The following is a 23,539-nucleotide window of genomic DNA, read 5'->3' on the forward strand; positions in this document are numbered from 1 at the left end:
CAATTGTCATTATTATAAATAATATTACAATAAATGTCTTTATATCAAATTTTTAAAAATCGTATCTCTGGTTAGTTTCTTAGGCTCTATTTCCAGAAGTGGAATTAATGGTGACTATTATACATATAATATTTCATATCCATATATACACACACATACATATTTATTCTTAATGCAGTTGCTCTCTCAGTGTATCTTTCCATGGGCAATATTGGAGAGCACCTGTCTCATCGCTTTCTCTATATGCTCAGTGTTTATATGGAATCGAGAGCATTGAGTTTTGTAGTTAAGCAAATTGTTGGGTAAGTTAATTAACTTTTCTGAGTCTGAACTTCTTTGACCACAAAAGAGGACTAATAGCATTAATGGACTGTTGTAAAAATTAAATGAGATAATGTACAAGTTACTTGAAAAGAGTAATGTGCTTTGTTTTCAAACTCTCAGGTTGAGGTATGAGCCCCTATTGTGCATGATGTGTTTAAGGCTTACGAAGATAATTAAGGGTGAGGTGGCTCTTAAAATATCTGGCAGAAATGTCCACTTCACCCACCACCTGACAGCTGAGGGTCTGTTGTGCCCCACTAATGTTTACAAGAGACCGTTGTGTGTTCTGACAGAGGCACTTTGGGGATTCATACGATCACCATCCTCCTGGGGACAAGTGACTTGGGGATAGAATACAAAGAGCTTTTAAATGCCAGCAGAATTGATATTCCAAACCATGGCTGACTGAACCTATTAAATTGAAATGACTGGGGACATTTAGGAGGACAAGTCAACACATGAATGAACATTTATCTATAGCATTTTCCTGGCAATTTCTACCATCTTAATAAATCTCTCTTCTTCACCAGGGCCACGTTTCTAATATTTCCTCTCTCTGCTGTCAAAACTCCCTGACTTCCTAGAAGTCGTTTCCTTCTGCCTGCTTCCAGGGGATCAGATGTGGTTCCGTGTGAGGACAGGCAGTTCTCCAAGGTGTTTTGGTGGACTCCGTTCCTGCCAACAGGGCAGCAGGTAGATCCAGGAACTTAGCAACCTCTGGCTTGAGTTTCCGCAGGAGGATGTGGTTGGTGAGAATCAAGCCTGAGGTCAGGGAATGAACACTGAACAGCCAATGATGGAGTGTCCTCTTTCTACAACTACCTGTAAGTGACACGTAAAGATGAGTTAGCTAAGAATACTGCCCTCAGGTTAGGTACAGCCTAGGGGAGATAAGACGTGTACTTAAATAAGAAGTGCTGTAGAAAAGAAATCGTAACAGAGCTTGGAGGAGGAGTGAGTGCTTCCAGATGGAGTGCTTAGCTCTGGACGTGGAAGACACGCAGGACTTGAGCAAGAGGAGACGGGGGCTGGGGAAGGGACTCCCTGTGGAAGGAAAAGTGTGAGCAGAGGCACAGATGTATGAAAGTGTGAATGCAAATGGAGAGCTGCTTCTATTGCTGAGGCTCCTGCAAGCATCTTGGAAAGGTTCTTGCAGGCTGGAGCAGGGAGCGTGGCCAGGGGAATGGGAGCAGAGGAGACCACTTCAGAGACACGGGGGCTGGACAGGGACCAGGCATGGAGGAGAGGCAGAGGTGTAGCTGTCTTTCAAGAAGAGGCAATGGAGGGGAGGAGAGAGGATGACAATTGAAGTCTGCAGCAGGGTCTGGGGAGAAATTTGTAGGAGAAAGCAGATCTGTAGATGTTTGGGGGCAGAAGGGAGGAGTCCAATGGATAGAGAAAGTGTGTAACACAGATAGTGAAACAAAGTCCCCAGAGGGAGAAGGTGGAGTCCAGGGCACCAAGTGCAGGTGTTAGCTTTGGCAAAGAGAAGTGCAGGTGAAAGTGTCGGTGATGAAGAACACACCTCTGGAATCCTGTAGTCTGCAGGCTGCATCCCAGCAGTGCCACCTACTGGCTGGTGGCTCAGGGCGGGCCCCTTGCCTGACAGATGCAGTTGGCTTGGGGGTTAAGGCCCTAGATCCTGGAGCCAGGCTGCTGGGTTCAAGCCCCGGCTCTGCCCCTGACCGGCTGTGTGACTTCGTTCTCCAGCTATTAAAGGTGGGTAATGAGAGTACCAATGCCATAGAGTTATTATGGGGGTCAAATGACTTAATAAGTAAAGCACGTGGAATGGGGCCTGGCACACACCGTTGTTATATAAAGCTCCTTAGCATAGCTCCTGACGCATGGTCCAGGCCTTTGTTATTATCCTGAGACTGTTATTGGACCTACCAAAATTAGGGGTGCCTCCTCTTTCTAGAGTGTACTGGCTCTACTCTTGTTCTTCAAATGAGTGTAAGAATACCTAGCTCAGAGACTGTTATGAGGATTCCATGAAAGGAGGTAAAACATTTGGTGTGGATTGCACACTCCATCAATCTTGGTCCCCTTCCAGCCTTGCCCTCCTGTAGTGACCTAGAACATAATGGATAGCATCAGTAAAATGGTATTGGGGCAGAGTCAGGAGAGGTGGACATGAGCTACAATGTAATAACTCTAAATTTTTAAACCAACATTTTCCTTCTTAGAAAATTCTATTGATTAGATTCTTTTCCTATTAAAGAGAAAGCTCTTCCTTTTCTAAAAGATGGTACATATTTCTTAGAGCAGGCACTCTTTCTTTAAAACTATAACTCTTGGAATGTTTATCTGAGAAGTCACATGGAAGTATCTTTCCAGAGGTGTTAGACTGTGAGGACGTTTTTGTGTAGTTTACTATGATTTTAGACATATGCTAGAAAGATTGCTTCCTCGCTCATTGTTCTGTTGTTTTGAGTGATAGTGCAAATCTTAGACTGTTGAATGACTGGGTGAGGAGCAAGAGTGAATCTCCACAGGATAGGAATTAGGTAGCCCGAGAAGGTTCCCAGCATCCCAGCAGCAGCTTCTGGGGAGGGGTGGGATTGCCCTGGTCCCTAATGGTGATGATGATGTCCTTTGACTGAAGGACCATGAGGCTGTAGCTGCCCTGTGCAGCTGTACCCCCAGGGTGGGGAGTTGGAAGTGACATCCCTGGGCAGGCACACCCACTCCCACAATAGTAACCAAATACACAGGGCTTGCTTCAGTCTCCATCCCTATTACTGCTTTTTGGATTATCTTGGGAAAATTGAGGCAATGTCTCGGTTTTATTTTCCTGTTAATTGGGCCATGTTTGTTGTGTGTCCAGTTCCTTCTGAAGGACCGTGGACACCTTGAACGCAGTGTCCACGTCTTAGTACTCTGACCTGCCTACAGGGTTCCTTCCCAACTGGATGTTAGTGGATTATACAGAGCACAGCATCTCTAGCTCCTCTTCCCCTGAGGTCCTCTGTCTTACTAGGGGACAGGCTTGTGTAATGGCAGGAGCATTGCTTGAGGGACTTAGAGCATGATTTGAATCCCATTTTGCTCTGTGACCATAGTAAGGTTTTTAAAATTCTCCAGAATTCAGTGCCTCCTCTGTATGATGAGAAGACTAGACAAGGTGATCTCTTGGGCTCTTTCCAGCTCTGAGCCCACGTGGTGTAATAATACCATAAGCCAAAGCAGAGGGGCAGAGTTTGAGTTCCTGCTCACTGTCCTTGATAGAGATTCTGCAAGTTTGTTATCTCTGCAAGAAAAAGGAGACGAGCTGATGCTTTGTTTTGAAATTGTAGGAGCAGTAGAAAATTCTCTTTGATTTTTAGAGTGTTTTATTTTAGTAAATGGTTGACCATTGCCAGATATGTTTGATTTTTTTTTTGTTTTCTTTAATAGGAGACAGAGTCCCAAAAACATCTTCAGTTTGTAATGTCCCTGTTTATTAAATGTTGTCACCTTCATCATCTCATGTGCTGTCACTCAACATAAAGCATGAGTTCTTATCTCCCACTTTCCTTTGGGAGCACACGCCTCAAGAAGGTGGCCCGCATCCTAGTCCAGCCTAAACCTGGGGTCTCCAGGTCCCACATCCAAGGCTCTTTACACACTTTCAGTGTTTTCCAAACTACGGCACACCAGCTGTACCTGAGATGGTTTTGGGGGGCATGTGGACGTTAAATCTCTCAATGATTTTACATTTATTTTCATGAATATTAGGAGGAAATGTATAGCTTACACCTCACACCTATGTATTTGTGGCTATTATGGCAGGAGACAAGGCTAAGTTTTAAAATAAGTGAGTCAATTGAGAAGAAAATATTCACTAAATATGAGTAGAGGTGGAACTCAGATCTAACAAAAATCCTGAAGATGATACATAAGGACTGTTCATTTCACCTCCTGCACATTTATCAAGCACCTATACAGCATCATGACCTCTGCCCAGGGCTTTCTATATTCATTTCATTTAATCTGTATGTGGGGGATCAGAATTGGCCACCCCAAAATGTATCCCTTTGCCTTGATTATTTTTAAGAATGAAAGACTCAGGAAGAAGCTTTGACCTTCCCCCTAACTGCCTAAAGGAATTTAAGATAGAAAGCCTGTTCCAGGAAGGAGCTCTCGCCATAGATAACTAGAGTGTAATATGAACTAGGTGTGGTAGACAGGGAGGAACCCGGCAAGGCCCATTTGATCAAAGTCCTCCCCATGTCCCACTGTCTGCTTATTCACTTCCTGTCTATTGTTGACTATTTCTTTCTCCTTTTCCCATTAAGAGGATAAAACACTCCCTGGGCTGCCTCTCTGCCAAATACGCTCAAGTATATTCCAGCTAACCTGTTTGAGCCATTGCTGTTTTACTCCCTGTCCAAGTTCAGCCTTTCTTTTCCATCTCTGCCTACTGGATATTCTGCTTCTCCTTTGGTGGGGTAACATCATGCTGTGATTTTAAAATTTAGCCATAGTTATGCAGCTTAGTTTCATTTTATGTGGATTAATAGTATTTTATACAGCTTAGTTTATTAATTTTTTATATTGCCCTGTGGCTTATTGTGTGCTTCTGGTATTAGTCAGTGAGAGACGGGGTTCATCTTGCCTTCTCTGTAAGCCTCAGGGACTACGTAAACCTGAGTGGGACTCACAGGAGCTCTGATGTCAGGCCAACCTAGGTGTGCATCCTGATCCCACCACACACTATCTGTGACCTTGACCTGAGGCTCCTCACCTGGAAAAGGGGAATAACAGCATTGCACTTTCACAGGGTCGGGAGGATTAAACGAGGTCGTATCTAGAAGTTTTAGCACAGTGGCGAAGGCACAGACAGGGCCCTTCGGCAAATGCCGCCATTACCCTCCCCTTTGGAGAGCTGGCAGCCTTCCTCCGTGTTTGGCCTCCACACTGTCCTTTTGCTGGGTTCCCTCCACGAGCTCCCGAGCCTGGGAAAGCTCCCAACCCTCAGAGAGTGGTCTTGACATGCTGCTTCCTCCTTGCTTCACTTAAAACCCCGTTCTTCTAGGATTTTCATTTACACCCTCATTTAAAATCCTTTCTGCTTAACGAGGGTCCAACGTCTGTCGGCGTTCGCCCTCCGCGTGCAGGGGATGGATCCAGTCCTGGACTAGTGAGGCCTGGGTTTAAAATGGCTGGCGGCTGTGCGAATTTCAGCAAATCATGTCCCCTCCCCAAACTTCAATTCTCCATTTAGATGGTGGAAATAAAACATCTGTCTTATCTATCTTCCAGGAGTTTAAAGATTAGATACAAGAATATGTGTGACAACACTCAGTGTGTTCTAAGCCACCGTCTGTATATTTGCTCTTGGGTTATTTCTATTGCCTTCTCTCCTAAGACATTGGCTCTAATTCAGTCTAGGAAATGGCTTGAGAGCATGGTGACCTCTAATATGCTTTTCTGGTAAACATGGGGTCAGTGCAGCCATTCTTCTTTCCCAGATCCTGGACAGGGTTTCCTGAGTGTGTTGACAAAGACTGGGACATTTGTCTTCTTTCCAGAATACCAACAACTGCTTATTGAATACTTAGTATAGACCAGCATTTTCCCTAGATTATTCAGTTTAATCCTTTCTGATAATGCATGAGGTGGCTATTTTTATTATCTCCATTTTACGGGAAGAAGCTGAGGCTTAGAGAAGGCTCTGCCCAAGTTCAGACTCAAGTAAGTGACAGAACCAGTACTTGAAGTTGGGTGGTTGGGAGGCAGCTGTCACCTCTTAATCCCTCAGAACACTCTCTCCTAGTTTGATTATTGATAGCTACTGATGTCACTTCAGTAATTTCTTTCACTTCCCATCACAGTATAAAGTTCCTTCATGTGGGATGAGGGAGTCACAGCTTCCCCTCCCCCTTTGAGGTCCTTGAGTTTTGCCCTACGCATGTGTAGCAAAGGAAGGGGGGAGGCTGAGGAGCAGCTTGGATAGGGATGAAGTCACGTGGATGGAGAGCAAAGGGCTGTGTAACAGAGTGGACTGTGAATTTCAATATTTCTTCAGGCTTCTCTCCCATGGAAGTTATTTCCATCAAAAAAGCTGTGTAAGAGCAGAGGCCCTGGAGGCCCCCAGGAGGCACCCTCTATTAGATGCATTTAGCTCAATTTCAGCTCTTAGGTTTAAATCAGAGTCTTTGGCCATTTCCCTCTCATATGAGCTCTGAGAGGATACAAACATCAGACAGCAACAGCTGCCCTGGGCTTTCCAATTTTAACTAGTGGTTAACCCTTTAGCTCCTGGTCAGAGCGTGGGTTCTTGGGCTAAATTCAGGGCGCTGTTTACGCCCAGGTGGGAAGCATTTCAGTATTTTAACTGGTAAGCCATCTTCATGTGTCCACGCATGTCCAGAGGTCATCACGTTGGGGGCATCCCCGCTGCACCCCCACCCACGCTCCTCTCATGTCTCAGCTTTCAATGCTCCCAACAGGAAAGGCTCACACCTCCAGGACATAGTCACAGCTCAACTGTGGAAAAAAGCACAGCCGTCCAGGTGCTGCACGCCATAGGGGCGGGGCCAGATGCTGCTTAGGATGAGCTGGAAACAACACAGCTGAGTGTGTAAACGGGCGCTTGTGTGAGACCATGGACCTCAGAACCATGTGGCCCAGAAGTCACTCTGGACAGCAAGGGAGAGTGTAAGTGCACTCACTAGCCAGGATTATGGCCTGTTAGCCTGCAAATCACAGCTCACCAGGATCCATCAGGCCCAGCCAGGGAGGAGTGGCCTTGAGGCACCTGAGGGATGGTGGGGCCTTGAGGGGACTTCTGACTTGACAAGAGTGAAGAAGGAAGCGCAGGGGCTGGGGGTCCTGTGTCACAGGGAGCAGCAGAGTGTCGGGAATGGGGCCCAGCTGGAACCTGGTGGGCTGCACCACAAATCTTCCCCTGGAGAGGAGGCAAGCAGGGAGAGGACTCTGGAGCCAGGGACATGGTCCCAGCAGGAGTCCCGTCCAGGGAAAGGGTGAGCACGGGCCCCAGGGGGACACTGAGGAGGGGAAGTCCTGCCTGCCCGAAGTCCCTGCACAAATGACCTTCCCCTGGCCTTGTCCTGTCCACACGCACGGTTTGATCTCTATGTGTTTTCCCCACTTAGAGCTGATGCCTTTCCAGAGGCTGAACTAGGAAACTACAAGTTCCCAACATGGGGTCCAGAGAGACCTCCACAAGAGATGCAGGAAATGTTTCCTCTCCCTCCGGAGTGTGGACGGGCAGCCCCTCTCCTGGGGCACATAGTGGGATTGGCAAGTGGTGGCTTTAGGGACCCCCTCATTTCCATGGTGGATGCTCGGCCTGAGAAAACACCTCGACCTCCCATCTCAGGGGTCTGAGGGGCTGTCTCTGCTCCTGGCCCAGCTTCACGATGCTGCCATGTACCTGTCCTCTGAGGAGGGGCCCTTGGGGTCTCCTTCAGCAGCCAGGGAGGGGCTGCACCTTCCCCTCTCTCCCACACACAATAATCGGATGACTGCAATAGGTCTTAATCCAGTGAGGAATCTGAGAGTCTGGACAGCGTTTAAATTAGAACAGAATGTGAAAGAACCACCACTCCCAGGCTGTAAGAGAAACAGGACTTTAATACAACAGTGTGCAAATCTGGCATGAACTATTTACAAGCAGTGATTCTCACCCCTACAGAGATGGAAATTGGCCTCGGGGAAGGGGTGGCAGGCGGTGGGGCCCGTGCACCCCGAGTGCCCCAGCTGGGTCCCCGCTGCTAAGGAAGAGGTTATACGACCACGGGACACTCACTCCCTCCTCAGCTTCATGATGGCCATGTTCTCTGGGCCTGGAGAGATTTGCTGGCCAACTAGGATCGGGGCTCCAGCTGGCAGGACAGGCTGAAGCTACAGGACAGAGTGGCACCTGTGAGCCCACCACACTCCACAGCTCAGGTGTCCCTCCTGACATCTGCCCAGCACCCCAACAGGGCTGACAAGGGAGCCATGGACGCAGGCTCTCCGGACTGGCCAGCAGGGAGAGTCCACCTGGCCCTCCCCATCTCCTGGCCAGCCTCACCTCTCTTCCTCACTGAGCTGCTCCATGTCCCAGAACCAGGTCCTGAATCGCTCCTGGGGCTCTAGGTTGTAATTCTCTGCAGCCTCCTGGAGCTGCACAATCTCCATCATCACTTTGTGTTCCTGGGACCAGAGGGAGGAGAGGATGCAGACAGAGCCTGCTGGGGATGCTGCAGAGTCTTCAGGGGGTGAGGAGTGGGGCAGGGGCTGGTCCTGGGTCCTTGCTCACATGGGACCCTCCTTCCCTCCAATTCCATGCAGGTCCTACCTGTACTCAGAGATGGGTATAAGCCCCTCCTGCAGGAAGTTTCGCTTGATGCCCACCACTGCCCCCACCCCGCCCCCACTGGATGGGTCTCCTAATTCTCCGTCATCCAACTCTCTCCATAAATGTAAGATGCAGGGGGTGGAGCCCAGGAGAGTTCTGCCTAGGGGTGTCTCTGGTTTCCACTCCCCTCTCCTCCCTGACATGGAAGGCCAAAGCTGCTCACCTTTTTCTTTTTCTCGTGGTTGATCTCATTGCCCTGGAAGGTAGACAGCAAAAGTTCATCAGAACGAGCCCCCTACCTATGACCAGCCCCCGTGTGCACCTCTTCTCATGGTGCCCTGCTCCAGGTCCAGGAGGGGGCTGGGCATGACACAAAACAGGACTTGGACCCAGGCCAGGCTCTGGGCTCCAGTGAAGGGAGGACATGGGGGCTGACACTCAGGGACCTTGTAGCCCAACCCTCTGATGACGGACAGGGAGGCTGAGTCCTCAGGCAGGAAGGGACAGCTCCCTCAGTGTGTGCTGCCTGACTTGGAGGCCGAGTTCTCTCTCGCTTCCAACAAAACCCCTGCAGCTCTGCAGGCAGGCAGCTCTGCTGCTTCGCCAGCCTGGGGACCCGGGACGGGCTCCACGTGGAGCCTTCGTTCCCTCATTGCTAAGAGGGGCACACTATCTCAGAACACAGGGAGGCCAGGGAGGCTGTCATGACAGAAAGTTACCACATTCTGACCACTCAGGTCTTGGTACTGGGACGGTGTCTTCCCAAGTCCCAACCTGGTCACCCCCTTCCGGCCCCCGGCCTCACTCACATTTCCGTAATCCTCCATGGCAGTGTCCAGCATGATCAGGTCAGTTAGCATGCTGCCCAGGAAGGGGACGATGCCCTGTGCCATTGGGATTAGATGGCATGAGCCCTGGTCTCAGGTGTCCCCATGACCCTCCCCTGAAAACTCCTCCTCCTCGGCCTCCTGGCCCAGCCCAGGGTCCCCACATGGAGTAGCCTCAAACCCTTCATAGCCGGCCCTCAATCCCCACCCCTCACCCTCCAAGAACACCAGACTCCTCCTGGTCACCTCCCAGGGCCTGCTTTTGGCTGGTCACAGGGCCTTTGATCCTGGGCCCCTCCACTCTCCCGACCCATCCTGCTGCAGCTCCCCAGGCCCTCCTCCTGGTCACTTCTAAGGGCGGGTGTCAGGCTCTGTGGCAACAGGAGGAGGGCTGCAGGAGGAACGACCCCTCTCTGAATTGGAGCCCCCAGCTGGGAGGGCAGAGACCCCTCCTCTGACCTTGGAGCCCCTCCCCTACAGGCGCACTCACCTTCTGCTGCTGCCTCTTCTGGCCTCTCTGCAGGGTCCTCAGCAGGGTGGCAAACTTGGACGGCTGCTTCTGCCAGGATCAGGGACAGGGTCAAGGAGGCCATCCTCCCCTCACCCCACTTCTCTTCAGCCCCTCTGACCTCAGCCCTGGACGTCTGAATCAAGTCAGCTGGTACCAATGCTACTCCATCCTCCAGCATGCTCTGATTCTAGAACAATCCCAGCTCCAACACTCTTGCTGTATGACCTTGGACCTAAGGCCTGTCCTCCTTGAGTCAGCCTCCTCATCTGGAATGTGTGACAACTCCACCTACCTTGCAGGGTCTCCTGAGGACTCAGCGTCAGTGACGGTCTGCATGGTTCTGGCTCTCACCCCACCCGGCGTGAAAGGGTGGGGTGGGGCTGACAGGACCCTTTGTTTTTCTTTCATGTGAAGACTACGAGGTCCACTCAGGAAAGATCCACTGAGCACCACCAGTTTCCTGGACACTTCTCAAAAGCCACCTGGGCACCAGTTACTGCTGACTAGGACCCAGGTGAGGTTCCTGACAGGGACAGACTAGCAGCGACTGTGGTAGGGCCAGTGGGGAGTCAAACATGCACACACATCTGTCATGCTCCAGTCATTCAGACTCAAGGCTGGGCAGCCAATTTGACCACCTGGCCTGGGGGAATGCCTGGCAGTGCCCATCCAGAGGGCAGGCAAGGTGCCCTCCTCATGGAGAAATGGTGAAGACAGAAGGAGCAGTGGGGGCCTGGCTTCCTAAAGACACAGTGAGCTGGTTCAGGGAAGAAACATACCCCCACCCACCCCATCCACGCAACAGCCTGGAAGAATCTAAGTGCTGAGAGCGTGGACCAAAATGGAAGCCAGCCCCTGCTCAACCAGCCAGCTCAGCATCCCCACCTGGATCAGCCCAGACACCCCCAATTCCTGCCATGACCAGGGCTTCCCAGCCCACAGACACTTCCCCCACCTGCCCATGGACCAAACAGACCCCATCTTCCTGTTCATCCAGGGAAGACTGGAATTGTATACAGAAACTTCAAGGGAGAAATTACCGTCCACATCCTGCCCATCCCCCTTCCCCCCCGCCTCTCCCTCCACACTCCAGCCTCCACTCTACCTTGATGAGCTGCTCCCAGCTCAGGGAGTTGTCCTCATCACAGAGCTTTTTAAATTTTCGGCAGCTCTTCCTGAGAGGGGAAAGGAGGAAGGAGGAGCTCAGGAATAATGGGGCAGGGGGCATAAGAGCAAGTCCCTTCTCCATGAGAATCTAGAAAATCCAAACTGCCTGAATGAGGATTTTTGCGGGGGTCCTTTGAGCACTGAGGTCACCATGGGACTGCAGAGGGGGCTCTCATGTTGGTCACCTGGGGCCACAACTCCCATTTCTATGGAGCAGCTGTATTTTGACCAGTTTGGGTGTCCACTGGGCACAGAGTTCTGTGGCTGTATGGCAAACACTTGAAAATCTCCACTTTGGTTCAACCCACTATGTGACATCTAAGCAACTTGAGTCCTGAAGCAGAACTGGTGGCCTAAGTTGCCAGTGAGGATCAGGGACACTGCACACCCACCCAGGCCCTGTGCCCAGGGCTTACTGCCACCCAGGAAGCCCCAGCCGACGAGAGGGCAATGGCAGACACGTGGGAGCTCCCTCCTCCCCCTGGTCCTCCTGTGGAGAGGCCTCCCCACCTGGACACTTTCCCCCAGGTCTTGTTCAGTCGGTATATGGGCATGCTCTGCAGAGCCGAGACGATGGCGTACAAGGAGGAAAAGTTCCTCAAGGCTTGGCACTCCTGAGGAGAGAGAGGAGGAGCTGGGAGGGGAGCAGGAGCCCTGTCTGCTCTGGCTTCAGTCCTCCTCCCTTCCACTCACCCCTCCTGAGTGGGACAGATGCCCAGGGTGCCAGGGAGGGTACAGGTGGACCAAAGAGTAACACTTCCAGGAGGAGGAATTTTGCTCAAAACAGGAAGGAGCCAGAGAGGAAGTGACCATCCCACCACTGGGACATGCCAGTCAAGGTCAGCGGGCCCTTGGCAGGAAGGACCTAGGGACTGTGCCGGGGCTTAGAGTGCAGCCTTCAGTCCTGAGAGCTGATCAAGGAGAAGGGGCAGTTCCATGGCTCTGGAGAGGGTCTCCCCCTGCATACCCTGGCCACCTCGATCCACCGCTCCAGGACCTTGGCCCTGCCCTGGGCCGTCATGTTTGGGTCCCCAAGGCAGGACGTCATGACACAATTTGCTACTCTGTTGAACTGCACCACTGTGGCCCGGACGGTGGGTGCCACGTTCTCATGTCCAGGCTGGGTTCTTTTGCCCCAGGTGGAGCTCAGATACTCAGAGGGCACGACGTTCTTGAACAATTCCTGGTGAAGAGGGGGAGAGTCACTCAGCCCTGTCACAGCCCATCTCAGTGTCCAGGCAGGAGTCACTGGTCTAAGCTGGGGCTCAGGAGGCTGAGCATGTGTTCTCAGCCTGGTGGGAGCCCCTGGCTTTCATTGTTCTTCCACTGAGAGCACCCAGCACAGGACGACCAGGGACTCGAGACTGTTGGGGAAAAGGCAGGAGCATTTGCACCCAGCCCAGCCCCACGAACTGCAAGCTCCAGAGGGCTGCTCCACTTGGCACCTCCCAAGGGGGCATCTTCCTGCATCCTGAGCATCCGCTGGTCCCAGTCCCCATTCCGCTGCACATTCCCCTGTGCCAGCTACACCCACGGGCTTTGTCAGGTTGTCTCCCTTTTAGTTAAGTACACGTCAGGTGCATCACAAGTGCTGAGGCTGCTGAGGCTCCGGGGCAGATGGCTGGACCACCCGAGTTCCTGGCTGCACACAGTGCGTTCTCCTCCCCCACCTCTCGGGCCAGGCCCCACCGGGCTTGCTCTGTGTTCTACTTCCCTCAATGTGCTCAGCCACTCTGTGCAGCGGGTCCTCTTGGTCCCCATCTCTACAGCCTGAGGGTGGAACATGAAGGCTGGGGAGTTGCCCAGATCCCAAGGTTGGGAAGTGGTGGAGCTGGGATTTGGACCCAGGTCACAGGAGTCCCCAAAGGCAAAAGCAAGTCTCGGGCAGCTGATGGCAGAGGGATGGCCTGCCCTACCCCGACCTGAGAGCCAAGGTGCTCACCGCGTCAATGACCGTCAGTTGTTCTGCCACCTCCCTTGGGGAGAAGGCCATGAGGCTAGGCTTCCCATCGGGCTGCTCCTTCCTGGTCACTCGCCAGGGGTGGGAAGCCTCTGGAACTGGAGCTGATTCTGCGTCTGTTACTGGAGTCTGAGGTGGAAATCCCAGCAGACCCCTAGGTCCCGTTGAGTGCAGTTCAGCACCTGCCACTTGGGCTGGGTCTGCTGATGGCACTCGCTCCAGGTCTGGAGCAGCTGATGGCTCCAGCGCTAGGAGTGATGGCAGAAATAGAACTGGACTTCCGTCCAGCTCCAGAGGTGGCCCCTTTTCTGCCTCTGCCGCTGGCAGAAGTGCTGGAGCTGGGGCAGGAGCTGGAGAAAGACAAATGGTCAGCTACATAAGTTGCTTTCCATGTGCCTTTCCCCAAACAGGAAAGATCCCACTGTCTTTAAATGAATCCCCAGTCATGACCCACCCACTGGGGTAGTCTTACAAGCCTACGGTCTCCCTTACCCTCTGTCTCCAACTCAGTGGCCTGGAAAAGATCCACCTGGATGAGAAAAGGGGTGGCCTGGTGCTTCAGGACTGAGCCAGGCAAGAGGTCCTGTACATACGCCAACGTCAGCTTGATCCCGGAGTGGTGCAGCATCTGCCACATATCCTGGGAGTTCTCCTGATGCCAGGGGCCCCAGGTAGGAGAGAGAGCACTGGGGAGAGCCATGTGTGAAGAGAGTCACAGGCCTGGCCTACTGTTCCACACTGTGTTCCCACAGCACCTTCTCTGTGCCTGAGCCCCAGAGGATGGACCAGGCACTCCAATCCCTGGGTGGCTGTCCTTGCACTGGAAGGCCTGGTCATCAGCCAATCTAACAGAGAGCCTGTGTGAGTCTGGCCTTCCATCTGACACTCTTTTCCCAAAGGGCCTGGACACAGCCTACCCCATCCTCCACACTCGAGCATCAGGACTGAGGTTGGAGGCAGATTTGTGACCAGGCTGCTCACCACCTACTGTTCTGGGCCCCAGTGGTGGTGGTTGGGAGAGGTGCATGTGCAGAGGGCAGGGAGAGGGAGAGGGAACTGTGGAAGCGATGGGTCTGTCAGTGGCAGACTCAGCCCAGCCTCTCCTCTGCTTCCCATGGCGGGACTGGCACCCCATCAACAGGTCTCTTTGATTCATTTCCTCCTGTAGGGAAGACCGCAGACCTCAGGCCTCCCACAGAAACCCCAAGAGGTGTGAGATCCAGGGTCTGCCAGTCCATCGCTAGCGACAGTCCCCATGGTCTCCTAGCCCCTTCTGTGGACACAGGAGGCCCTCCCTCTGGACTCAACACCACTCATGGTCTTAGTTGGCCCTTGAAGTCTGTCATCGTGGTCTGACTATGAGAGGATGCGTCCATATCTAGAGGAGGTCAAGAGGGTGTCACATCTAACGTCCTGTGGGCATGAATACTCATGACGCCCAGAAGTGAGCATCTAGCTCTCAGGCTAGAATTGAGCCCCCGGGATAGTGTCTGCTTCCTTCCTTGGACATCCTTAGTGTGTAGGAAAGGGTATGAATGTACTAGGAGCTTAACATATAGTATTGAATGAATGAACCCCATCCAGAGCCTTCCCAGAATTCTGAGTGGGCCTGCGTCTCCTCTGCTGCCCCCAGAGAGCACTACGCTGGCCGCACCAAAGACAAGGACCAGGATGAGCTAGATGGAATCGCTAAATTGTCTTGCCAATAGGAAAACAGTTTGCTTTCCATGGGCTTTTCCACACTCGGGAAGGCCACAGGCCAGCGAGGGGAGAGGCAGAGTCTCCTCACTGGGGACGGAAGCAACAAGCCTGAGGATGCGCAGCATGAGCAGCAGCCCCTTCTGTGGAGTCCGGCACCAGGCAAGTGCCTGCCATGGTTTCGCCCGTGATTTCCTTCAGTGACCCTGTGAGGTTCATTCTTTTACCACCCCACTATTCAGATGAGCAAGGTGATGCTCAGAGAGGTGTGGGGACGTTCCCAAAGCACAAGTCTATTAGGTGGGAGACTGCCTGCTGTGCTGTGGAGGGGTGGGCACTCACCTCTGGAGCAGCTTATCCACGACCTGTGGGGTGGAGTAGAAGGCCTGGTACACACACGGGAAGGTGGTGACAGAGATGGATCTTCCGTGGAAGGATGGTTGCAGGGAGCCTACCACCTTCTGCACTGCACCTGCCTTGAGGGTCAGCATCGTGCGGGCATCAGCCACGGACAGGGTGGGTTCCTTGGCATACCACGTGGACAAGGTGGGACACAGTGTTAGTGGCATCACCATGAACCACCAGGAGCATCAGGGTCTGGAGCTCAGACCAGAACCTCCCAGCACCTCAGGAAGTTGTATAAGAGGGACGAGAGCCCACCTGGGAATGGTTTTGGACTTCCAAGTACAATTTGATTTTTAGGGGAATGACAAACACTCAGTACCTTCAAGGCATTCTGTGACCTGAGGAACAATCGCACCTCTGTGCATTAAGAGCCTGTTTTAAGAGCATTATCACAGGGAGTCATCAATAAACATCCCCACCACAGACATGAGCAAAGAGACGATTAGGGACCTTCCGCCAATCTGCGGTTCTATGTCATGGCAGACCTAGAAAACTCTGAGTCTATTGGGACACATTTAAGATGTGCCCTGCAGCGTGTTGCTCAAATGGCAACAGAATTGGGTCATATCCAGGTCCAACAGCATTGAAAGACGAGTCACTGAGGAAAATGTCCTCCTATGTGGAATTATGATGAAGTCAAAAAGGCCTCAGCTCCTGACCTGAGTGGCCTATGATGAGTTGTGTTTTGTGAGATGCGAAGTTGCAGAGGAATGTATAGGATCCTGTAATCCACCCCCATCCTCTTTGTGTGTAATCAGCCTAGCACGTGTGATGATTTGTGAGGCTTGGAGAATGTCTGCAAGGACAGTGGCCTGAGTGCTACACAGCTTCCCAGCCGGGCAGCTACATCAATCCGAACGGGAGCAAAATGCTAAGGTCCTCATGGCCTCGTGAAAAGTGATAACAACGTTAAACATTTCCTCTATGATTCCAAGAAACATGCGAAGAGTGTCTTTCCACCTTACCCCACAGCTTGCTGGGGAGGAGAGGAGGCCCAGACTCCTTCAGGAGCAAGGCCGTAGGACACTCCGTTGGGAAAGCCCTGTGAGGGCCCCAGGGGTGTGCTCAGATTTGTACCAGGGTTCCAGGCCCACCCTGAACATCTTGGGGGGGTGGGGGTAAAGACCTTCTGCTCCTGCTCTCACCTCAGACTGGCACAGGATGCTGCTGGTGGCCTGCTGCTCCTGCCCCTTGACTAGGGAGGGAGAGAAGTCGAACCCTTCACATAACTCTTCAAAGATCTCCTGTGTGGAGTTCTGGAAAGACAGTGCCCGGCAGGCGGGCCAGGAGTCTTCAGGAGCCTGCTGGACATCGCAATAGGGGGACACCCCCATGAGAATTTCTGTTCCCTAGTTCAGGCACACAGGGACATCTGCACAGACATCTGACCAGGGAGGGAACTAGATGAAACTTCTAAGGTTGGGGATTAACACAAGGGCAGAGGAGCTTGATCCCCAGCACCCACCTGCTCAGGCTGCCAGCCTGGGGTATGAATATCAAAGACTCACCAGTTTTACAGCACATAACAAACTGCTCTGATTTGAAGTGTTTTGTGAGATGACAAGGTGCAGAGGAATGTATAGAATCCTGTAATCCACGCCCATGCTCTTTGTGTGTAATCAGCCTAGCAAGTGTGATGATTTGTGAGGCTTGGAGTAGGTCTGCAAGGACAGTGGTGCTGAGTGCTACACAGCTTCCCAGCCGGGCAGCTACATCAATCCGAACGGGAGCAAAATGCTAAGGTCCTCATGGCCTCATGAAAAGTGATAACAACGTTAAACATTTCCTCTATGATTCCAAGAAACATGTGAAGAGTGTCTTTCCACCTTACCCCACAGCTGGCTGGGGAGGAGAGGAGGCCCAGACTCCTTCAGGAGCAAGGCCGTAGGACACTCCGTTGGGAAAGCCCTGTGAGGGCCCCAGGGGTGTGCTCAGATTCAGACCTGGGTTCCAGGGCCACCCTGAACATCTTGGGGTGGTGGGCAGGGAGACCCTCTGCTCCTGCTCTCACCTCAGACCGGCACAGGATGCTGCTGGTGGCCTGCTGCTCCTGCCTCTTGACTAGGGAGGGAGAGAAGTCGAACCCGTCACATAACTCTTCAAAGATCTCCTGCGTGGAGTTCTGGAAAGACAGTGCCCGGCAGACGGGCCAGGAGGCATCAGGGGCCTGCTGGACATCGCCACAGGGGGATACCCCCACGAGAAATTCTATTCCTTAGTTCAGGCACACAGGGACATCTGCACAGACATCTGACCAGGGAGGGAACTAGATGAAACTTCTAAGGCTCGGGATTAACGCAAGGGCAGAGGAGCTTGATCCCCAGCACCCACCTGCTCAGGCTGCCAGCCAGGCCCTGGGGTATGAATATCACAGACTTACCAGGCTGACAGCACATAACACTCTCCTCCTGCCCAGGAGGGACCCACTCCTCACCTGCTGCCTTCCCTGACAGTGCCCATGCGCGCACACACACACACACATACACTGACACTCACACACAAACACTCACACAGGGGGCAAGGGCTATGGGGCTGCTCAGGTGGGATCAGAGTTGTGTCCTGCCCTACATTGGGCTGCTCTGGGCTGCCCCACATTACCTTTGGGTACCTCCTGCCAAATGGCCTGTGGCTCCGAGGATGAGGGTTAAGCCAACTCCTACAACAACACAACAGTCTCACACTCTGGGCTTTCCTGAGCCTAGAGCCTCTGAAAACTGGGCCACAACAAGCAAACATCTTGTTGTCTGAAGTGTGTCCAGTCAAATGAGCTGGCTAGGGGCCTGTGTCTAGAATGTAACTGCCTGGTTACAAGAGTTCTAAGTCTGTTGGGGTCTATCGCCAAGGAAGTGAGGTCACGTTTTCAAGATTCCATTACCTGGGCTGCTTCCTGTAATCAGACCTACCCAAACCACCCTCATGTCATCTTCTTAACTATACATGAGGAGCTTCCACAGCCCCAGCCACAGCTCCCTGGCAATGTCATGAGGGTCCCAGCTTTGAGGAGGCAGAGCAGAATTCAGACCTCCTTTATCTTACCAGTTCTCTGTCCTGGAAACCTCATTGTGCCTCTCAGGGCCTCCCCAGTCTCCAAACCTGCACAAGGGGAATCCGCCTAGAATATACTTGCCAGGGACATCATCAGGTGTATATGAGATAATATCCATACCACCTGTGAGGTCGTGTCAAGTGCAAGTAATGCACAAACAAAGAGATGGAAGAATTACGAGAAGGGATGTAGCATGAACACCACTCAAAACAGGCCTGGGGTCAGCAATGCGATATTGCAACAGGCACCTCCTCTCTTGGCCTCATTTCAATGTCAGCACAAGGAGAGGGTTGCTGAATGAAATCCAGACACTGTCATCCTCTGGATTCAAACCTCTCCATTGTTTCCTTTTCTATTTAGAAAGAGACCCAAGTGCCTCATGTTGAACTATGAGGTGGGCAGCCTTCACAATGGCTCCCAGAGATCCCCACCCGTGGCACACACATCCCTCACAGATTCCTGTGTGACCACTGAGTGCTTAGTGACTGGCTGTCACCAATAGAACACAGCCAGTCTGGACGGATGTCATGCCTAAATTTTAAACACAAAAAGTCTCTCACTTCCTTCTTATTTCCTCTCTTAAGTTCCACCTCTCTCTTTTCTCTCTCTTTCCCTTCTCTCTCTCTCTTCCCTATCCCTGAGCTGGGGAATCAAGCAGAGATGTTTTGAGCTGCCATATACAGAGGCCCACGTGGGAGGGAACCGAGGCAGCACCCAGGCCAACAGACAGAAAGCAACGCATCCTCTGAGTCCAAACTGTACCCTGAATCCTTTGAGGAAACCTGGGAGGAAATTCTCTGCCAGTCGAGCATCAGCTGAGGTTGCGGCCCCGGCCTTGAGGCATCTTGAGCAGAGGAACCAAGCTCATGTATGTCTGATTCCTCAACCGCAAAAATTGTGAGATATTAGGCATTTGTCGTTTTCACATTCAAGGCACTGGAACTGTGATTTCAGGCCCCAGGATCTGGCCCTGCCCCCTCCTTGTCTGCCCCCCAGGCTCCATCCAGCCACACTGGCCACCTTTCTCACATCCTCTGGCCAAACCCCCTTCTGCCCATGAGTGTCTGCAGCAGAGGTGACTTCTCCCTGGCACGCTGCTCCCAGACTTGTGCAGGGCTGGCTCCCTCTTGTCATTCTGGTCCCAGCAAATGTCACCCCAGTGAGGCCTTTCAGACCCCTACCCGGTGACCCCCAGCCCTCCCTCACAGGCCCCTGAATGTCCCCTCAGCACTGGCTCTTTCCTCTCTCATGTCTTTGCTTTCATGCTTTTGTCCTTGTCCCCTCCAGAGTGTGAGCTCTTGACTGGCAGGGACCACTCAGTCATTGTCAGCCCTGCACTCAGACCCACCTGAGCACCTGGCACAGGATGAGTGCTCGGTGCACAGTCGCTGAGTGAAGAATTGTGAAACTCGTGTCCCCTCCTCCTGCTCTTCACCAAGTCAGACTGTGGAGAGGAGCGCTAGTACCAGGAGGAGTGAGTTCTCTCTGAGGCGGGGGACAGCCGGTAAGGCCTCTGCACGGCTATTCGCTGCTCCAGCAGCTGAAGCAGAGCTGAGTGGGCGCCGTGTAAGTTTAAGAAGTCAGCACAGGGACTCGATGCACACAGACTGCACAATAACACCACCAGTTCACTTAACATCCATCACTGAAAACAGAAAAATCAGTGTTTCCTTGTGATGACAAGTTTAGCTTCTTTGTTCTTAGCAACTTTGAAATGTACCACACAGCAGTGTTAACTTAGGCAGTGTTGTGTGTCAATTACATCCCAATAGAAGTGACAACAATGAAAACCCAACCCCAGCGGGCACCACTGACACTGGAGGCTGCCTGCCTCCTGGTGGCCAGCGCCAGCACTGCAGCCCTGGCAGAAGCCAACAAACAGGAAGGAAGTTTCTTTGGGTGTCCTCAAGGCAAAGGCTCCCCACTGTCCCAGGGGTAAAGGAGCAGGACCTGCAGGCTTCCAGGCCATGGGAGGAACCTCAGGAGCCTCTCTCTCCCCATCTTTCTGTCCCTCCACTCGGGTGTCCTCTTCTCTCAGGAGGCATCCTAACCTCAGCCAAGGCAATGATTCCCCTCTCCTGCCAAGTGAGGACCTCAGGACTCCAACAAGGACTGGTCTTGTCCCTGGACTCTGGACTCAGTGTACACTGCTCTGGCATGTTCTTCCTTATCCCAAGTTCTCATCCACCCAAGCCCCCAAGCCTGTCTCAGTTCCTAAGTATCTCCAGCAGGTGGGAACGCATTTTCCCGGGTGCTCAGAGCACAGGGCGTCATCGATGGAGAACCAAGGGCCACAGACACTTCGTGAGCATCATACGGAACCCAGGGAGTCACCCACTGGATGCACTCCACTTTACTCAGGAGGACACCAAGGTCTTCTCTCCTCTACCCAATGTCTACACAAGAGGAGAACGGCTCATCAGAGTAGCAGGTGCCCACAGGAGTAGACTCCAGCTCCCCAGTCCTGTGCCCTCCAGGCTGGGCCAGGGATGCCCTTGGAACAGGTACACACCTAGAAACCTGAGGGATTCTTCAGTCCATCTCGGGCCTGCTGGGCACGTAGCCAGGAGGATGGATGCTACTGTTCATGGCAGAGCTGCCTCCGACTGCCTTCTCCTCGGCCTCTTGTCACTTCCCTGGTGTCTGCTCTTTCCTGGGGTCCCTGCATGGTCCACACAGGAGAAATCGGTGTGAGTGTGCCTGTGCATGATTGGATGCGAACAGGAAGACGACCCCACATGGACAGGGGTGGGCAGGGCTCCCCTAGGACCATGAGGTCCCTGTTTCCAAAGAAAACCCGAAGGGAAGAGGTGGAGCCTTGGCCAAGGAAGCCAGAGCCCTGCCTGATCCTCTGGATTCTGACCCCCTCCTGAGGTCTGGGTCAGTCCCTCCAACTTTCTGGGCCTCAGATTCCCAAATGGACAAAGAACACGTTTTGTAAGAGCAAAGTCAAAATGGACCCTCTGCAAATGAAACAAGTACCATGCTTTGACCTCCCCCCACTGTTTATCCTCCAAGGAGACTTGGAACCTACACGGTGTCTTCTACTGGGTAAGATCACCCTCAGCACACAAAACTGATAATGGTTGAAATGGCACACGGTCAACTTTATCAGTGACTAAATATTGATGGAAGAAGAAATACATCTGAATATATTTTGATATGACTGATAAGATTCAGGAAAGTTAACTTGCTGGAAATAATAACACCTAAACAAAACTTAAAATGTCAGAACCTGTAGTCAGTACATTATGATGTAGATTAAAACAAATTCAGTCATTTGCATAACAATTAATGGATTCTGAGAAAAATTAGATTCAGTGAATTAATAATAAAATGGATGCACTGGAATTGTTTTATGGTGCTTATTTTATAGGAGTCAAGGAATTAATCATACTATATTGCATTTTGAAAGTTGCTAATAGCGTAAATCTTAGAAGTTCTCATCACAAGAAACACATTTGTAACTCTTGATGATAGATGTCAACCAGACTTCTTATAGTGATCATTTCACAATATACACACATATCGAATCATTCTGATGTAGACCTGAAACTGATATAAAACAAACTTAAATTTAGTATGAAAAATGTCTTACTATGTTTTCTCTGAAAAATACATGGTCACAAAAATTTTGAAGAGTTTCGTCTAATTCTGATTTCAAGGTTCTCTTAGGCCCAGAATGAAAACGTTTGTCTGATCAAAGTTGCCTCAGGTACAAGGGCTGAGACAAACACCAGGGTCAGAATGGAAGAGCACGAATGGAAACACTAAATCATCCTCTGCTCATTTCTTTGTATTTGCACTTTTAACAGAAAATATATTTTTATTGGCTTAAAACGCACATAATGTAAAACTTACCGTCCTGGCCATTTTTCGGTGTGCACGCCATCAAGCACATTGACTTCCTTACGCGCATCTTCAGTGCTGACCACCTTCGCATGGTGGTGCAGCCATCATCACAGTCCATCTTCAGAACTCTTGTCACCCCACAGAACTGAAGCTCTGTCCCCACTCATCGGTCACTCCCCTTCCCCTGCTCCCACCCCTGTCCAACAGCATCCGCTGTCCGTCTCTCTGAATCTGACCATTTCAGGAATGCCATATAAGTGGAGTCACACAAGGCCAGTATTTTTGGGACTGGTTGATTTCATTTAGCATAATTTCCTAAAGCTTCATCCATGTTGTCTCATATTTCAGAATATCCTTAGTTTTTAAGGATGAATAACATGCAATTGTATATGTATACATGCCCATGTTGCTTCTCCATTCATCCCTGGATGGATCCTTGGCTTGTTCCACGTTTCAGCGATCATGAACAATGATGCCATGAACATGGGTGTTCAAATATGTCTTTGAGACCAAGTTTTCAGCTCTGCTGTGTATATATCCTGAAGTAGAATTGTTGGGTCATTTAGTGATTCTATTTTTAATTGTTTTAATGAAAGGCCATGCTGATTTCCACAGCAACTATACCATTTTACATTCCAGCCACAGTGGACATGGGTCCAATATCTCCACATCTTTGCCAGCATGCCTTTCTTCACTGTCTATTTTTGTGGAGTGCCGTCACATGGATGTGAGGTGGTATCTCATTGAGATTTTGATTTACATTTCCCCAGTGATTAGTCACATTAGGCATCTTTTTATATGCTTGTTGACCATTTGCGTATCTTCTTGGAGGCAAAGTCTATTCAAGTACTTTGCTCATTTTTGATTTGGGTTGTTTGTTTTGTTGTTGCTGAGTTTAGAAGTTCTATGTCTATTCTGGATATTCAGCCCTTGTCTGATAGATCATTTGCAAATATGGTCTCCCAGGCTGCATGGGTTGTGTTTTCACTCTGTTGATATTGTCTTCAGAGGCAGAAAGGTTTTTAATATTCATGAATTTTGGTGTGTGTACTCTGTTTTTTATTGCCCATGCCTTGAGTGTCATATCTATGAAATCATTGCCAAGTCCTATTGTGAAACGTTTTGTCCCATGTTTTCCTAAAAGAGTTTCAGTTCTTACATTTGGGTCTTGATCCATTGAGAATTAAGTTTTATATGTGGTGTGAGGTCAGAATCCAAGTTTATTTTTTGCATGAAGATATCCACTTTTTCAGGAACCACTGGTTGAAAAGACTGTCTTTTCCCTGTTGAACAACCTTGGCCACCTTATTTCTGGGCTCTCTATTCTGTTCCGATGCTCTATGTGTCTGTCTTTATGCCATTACAATGCTGTTTTGATATTGTAGGTTTGTAGCAAGTTTTACATCAGTAAAAAGAGAGTCCTCCAACTTAGTACTTCCTTTCAAGACTATTTTAG

The 23,539-nt window shown here is 51.1% G+C and overlaps 1 protein-coding gene and 1 long non-coding RNA gene across 2 annotated transcripts; both read right to left on the reverse strand.

Moving 5' to 3' along the window:
- Positions 1-7,888: 7,888 nt before the first annotated feature.
- LOC102148201 (ral guanine nucleotide dissociation stimulator) lies at positions 7,889-18,455 on the reverse strand. Its single transcript, XM_070235967.1, has 14 exons — positions 17,784-18,455; positions 17,197-17,307; positions 16,331-16,441; positions 15,123-15,304; positions 13,575-13,768; positions 13,065-13,432; positions 12,090-12,305; positions 11,633-11,736; positions 11,061-11,130; positions 9,935-10,003; positions 9,427-9,501; positions 8,841-8,873; positions 8,351-8,472; positions 7,889-8,178 (listed from the first exon to the last, which is right to left on the reverse strand). Exons 1-14 carry the CDS (start codon positions 17,919-17,921, stop codon positions 8,142-8,144), a joined length of 1,830 nt encoding a protein of 609 aa, XP_070092068.1. The 5' UTR covers positions 17,922-18,455; the 3' UTR covers positions 7,889-8,141.
- Positions 18,456-19,607: 1,152 nt separating this feature from the next.
- Positions 19,608-22,086, reverse strand: LOC138917799 (uncharacterized). Its single transcript, XR_011426229.1, has 3 exons — positions 21,629-22,086; positions 20,744-20,893; positions 19,608-19,876 (listed from the first exon to the last, which is right to left on the reverse strand). It is a non-coding gene; the product is annotated as an uncharacterized lncRNA (long non-coding RNA).
- Positions 22,087-23,539: the final 1,453 nt, after the last annotated feature.

The sequence above is a fragment of the Equus caballus genome, chromosome 15, assembly GCF_041296265.1.
Source record: "Equus caballus isolate H_3958 breed thoroughbred chromosome 15, TB-T2T, whole genome shotgun sequence".
Taxonomy (NCBI): domain Eukaryota; kingdom Metazoa; phylum Chordata; class Mammalia; order Perissodactyla; family Equidae; genus Equus; species Equus caballus.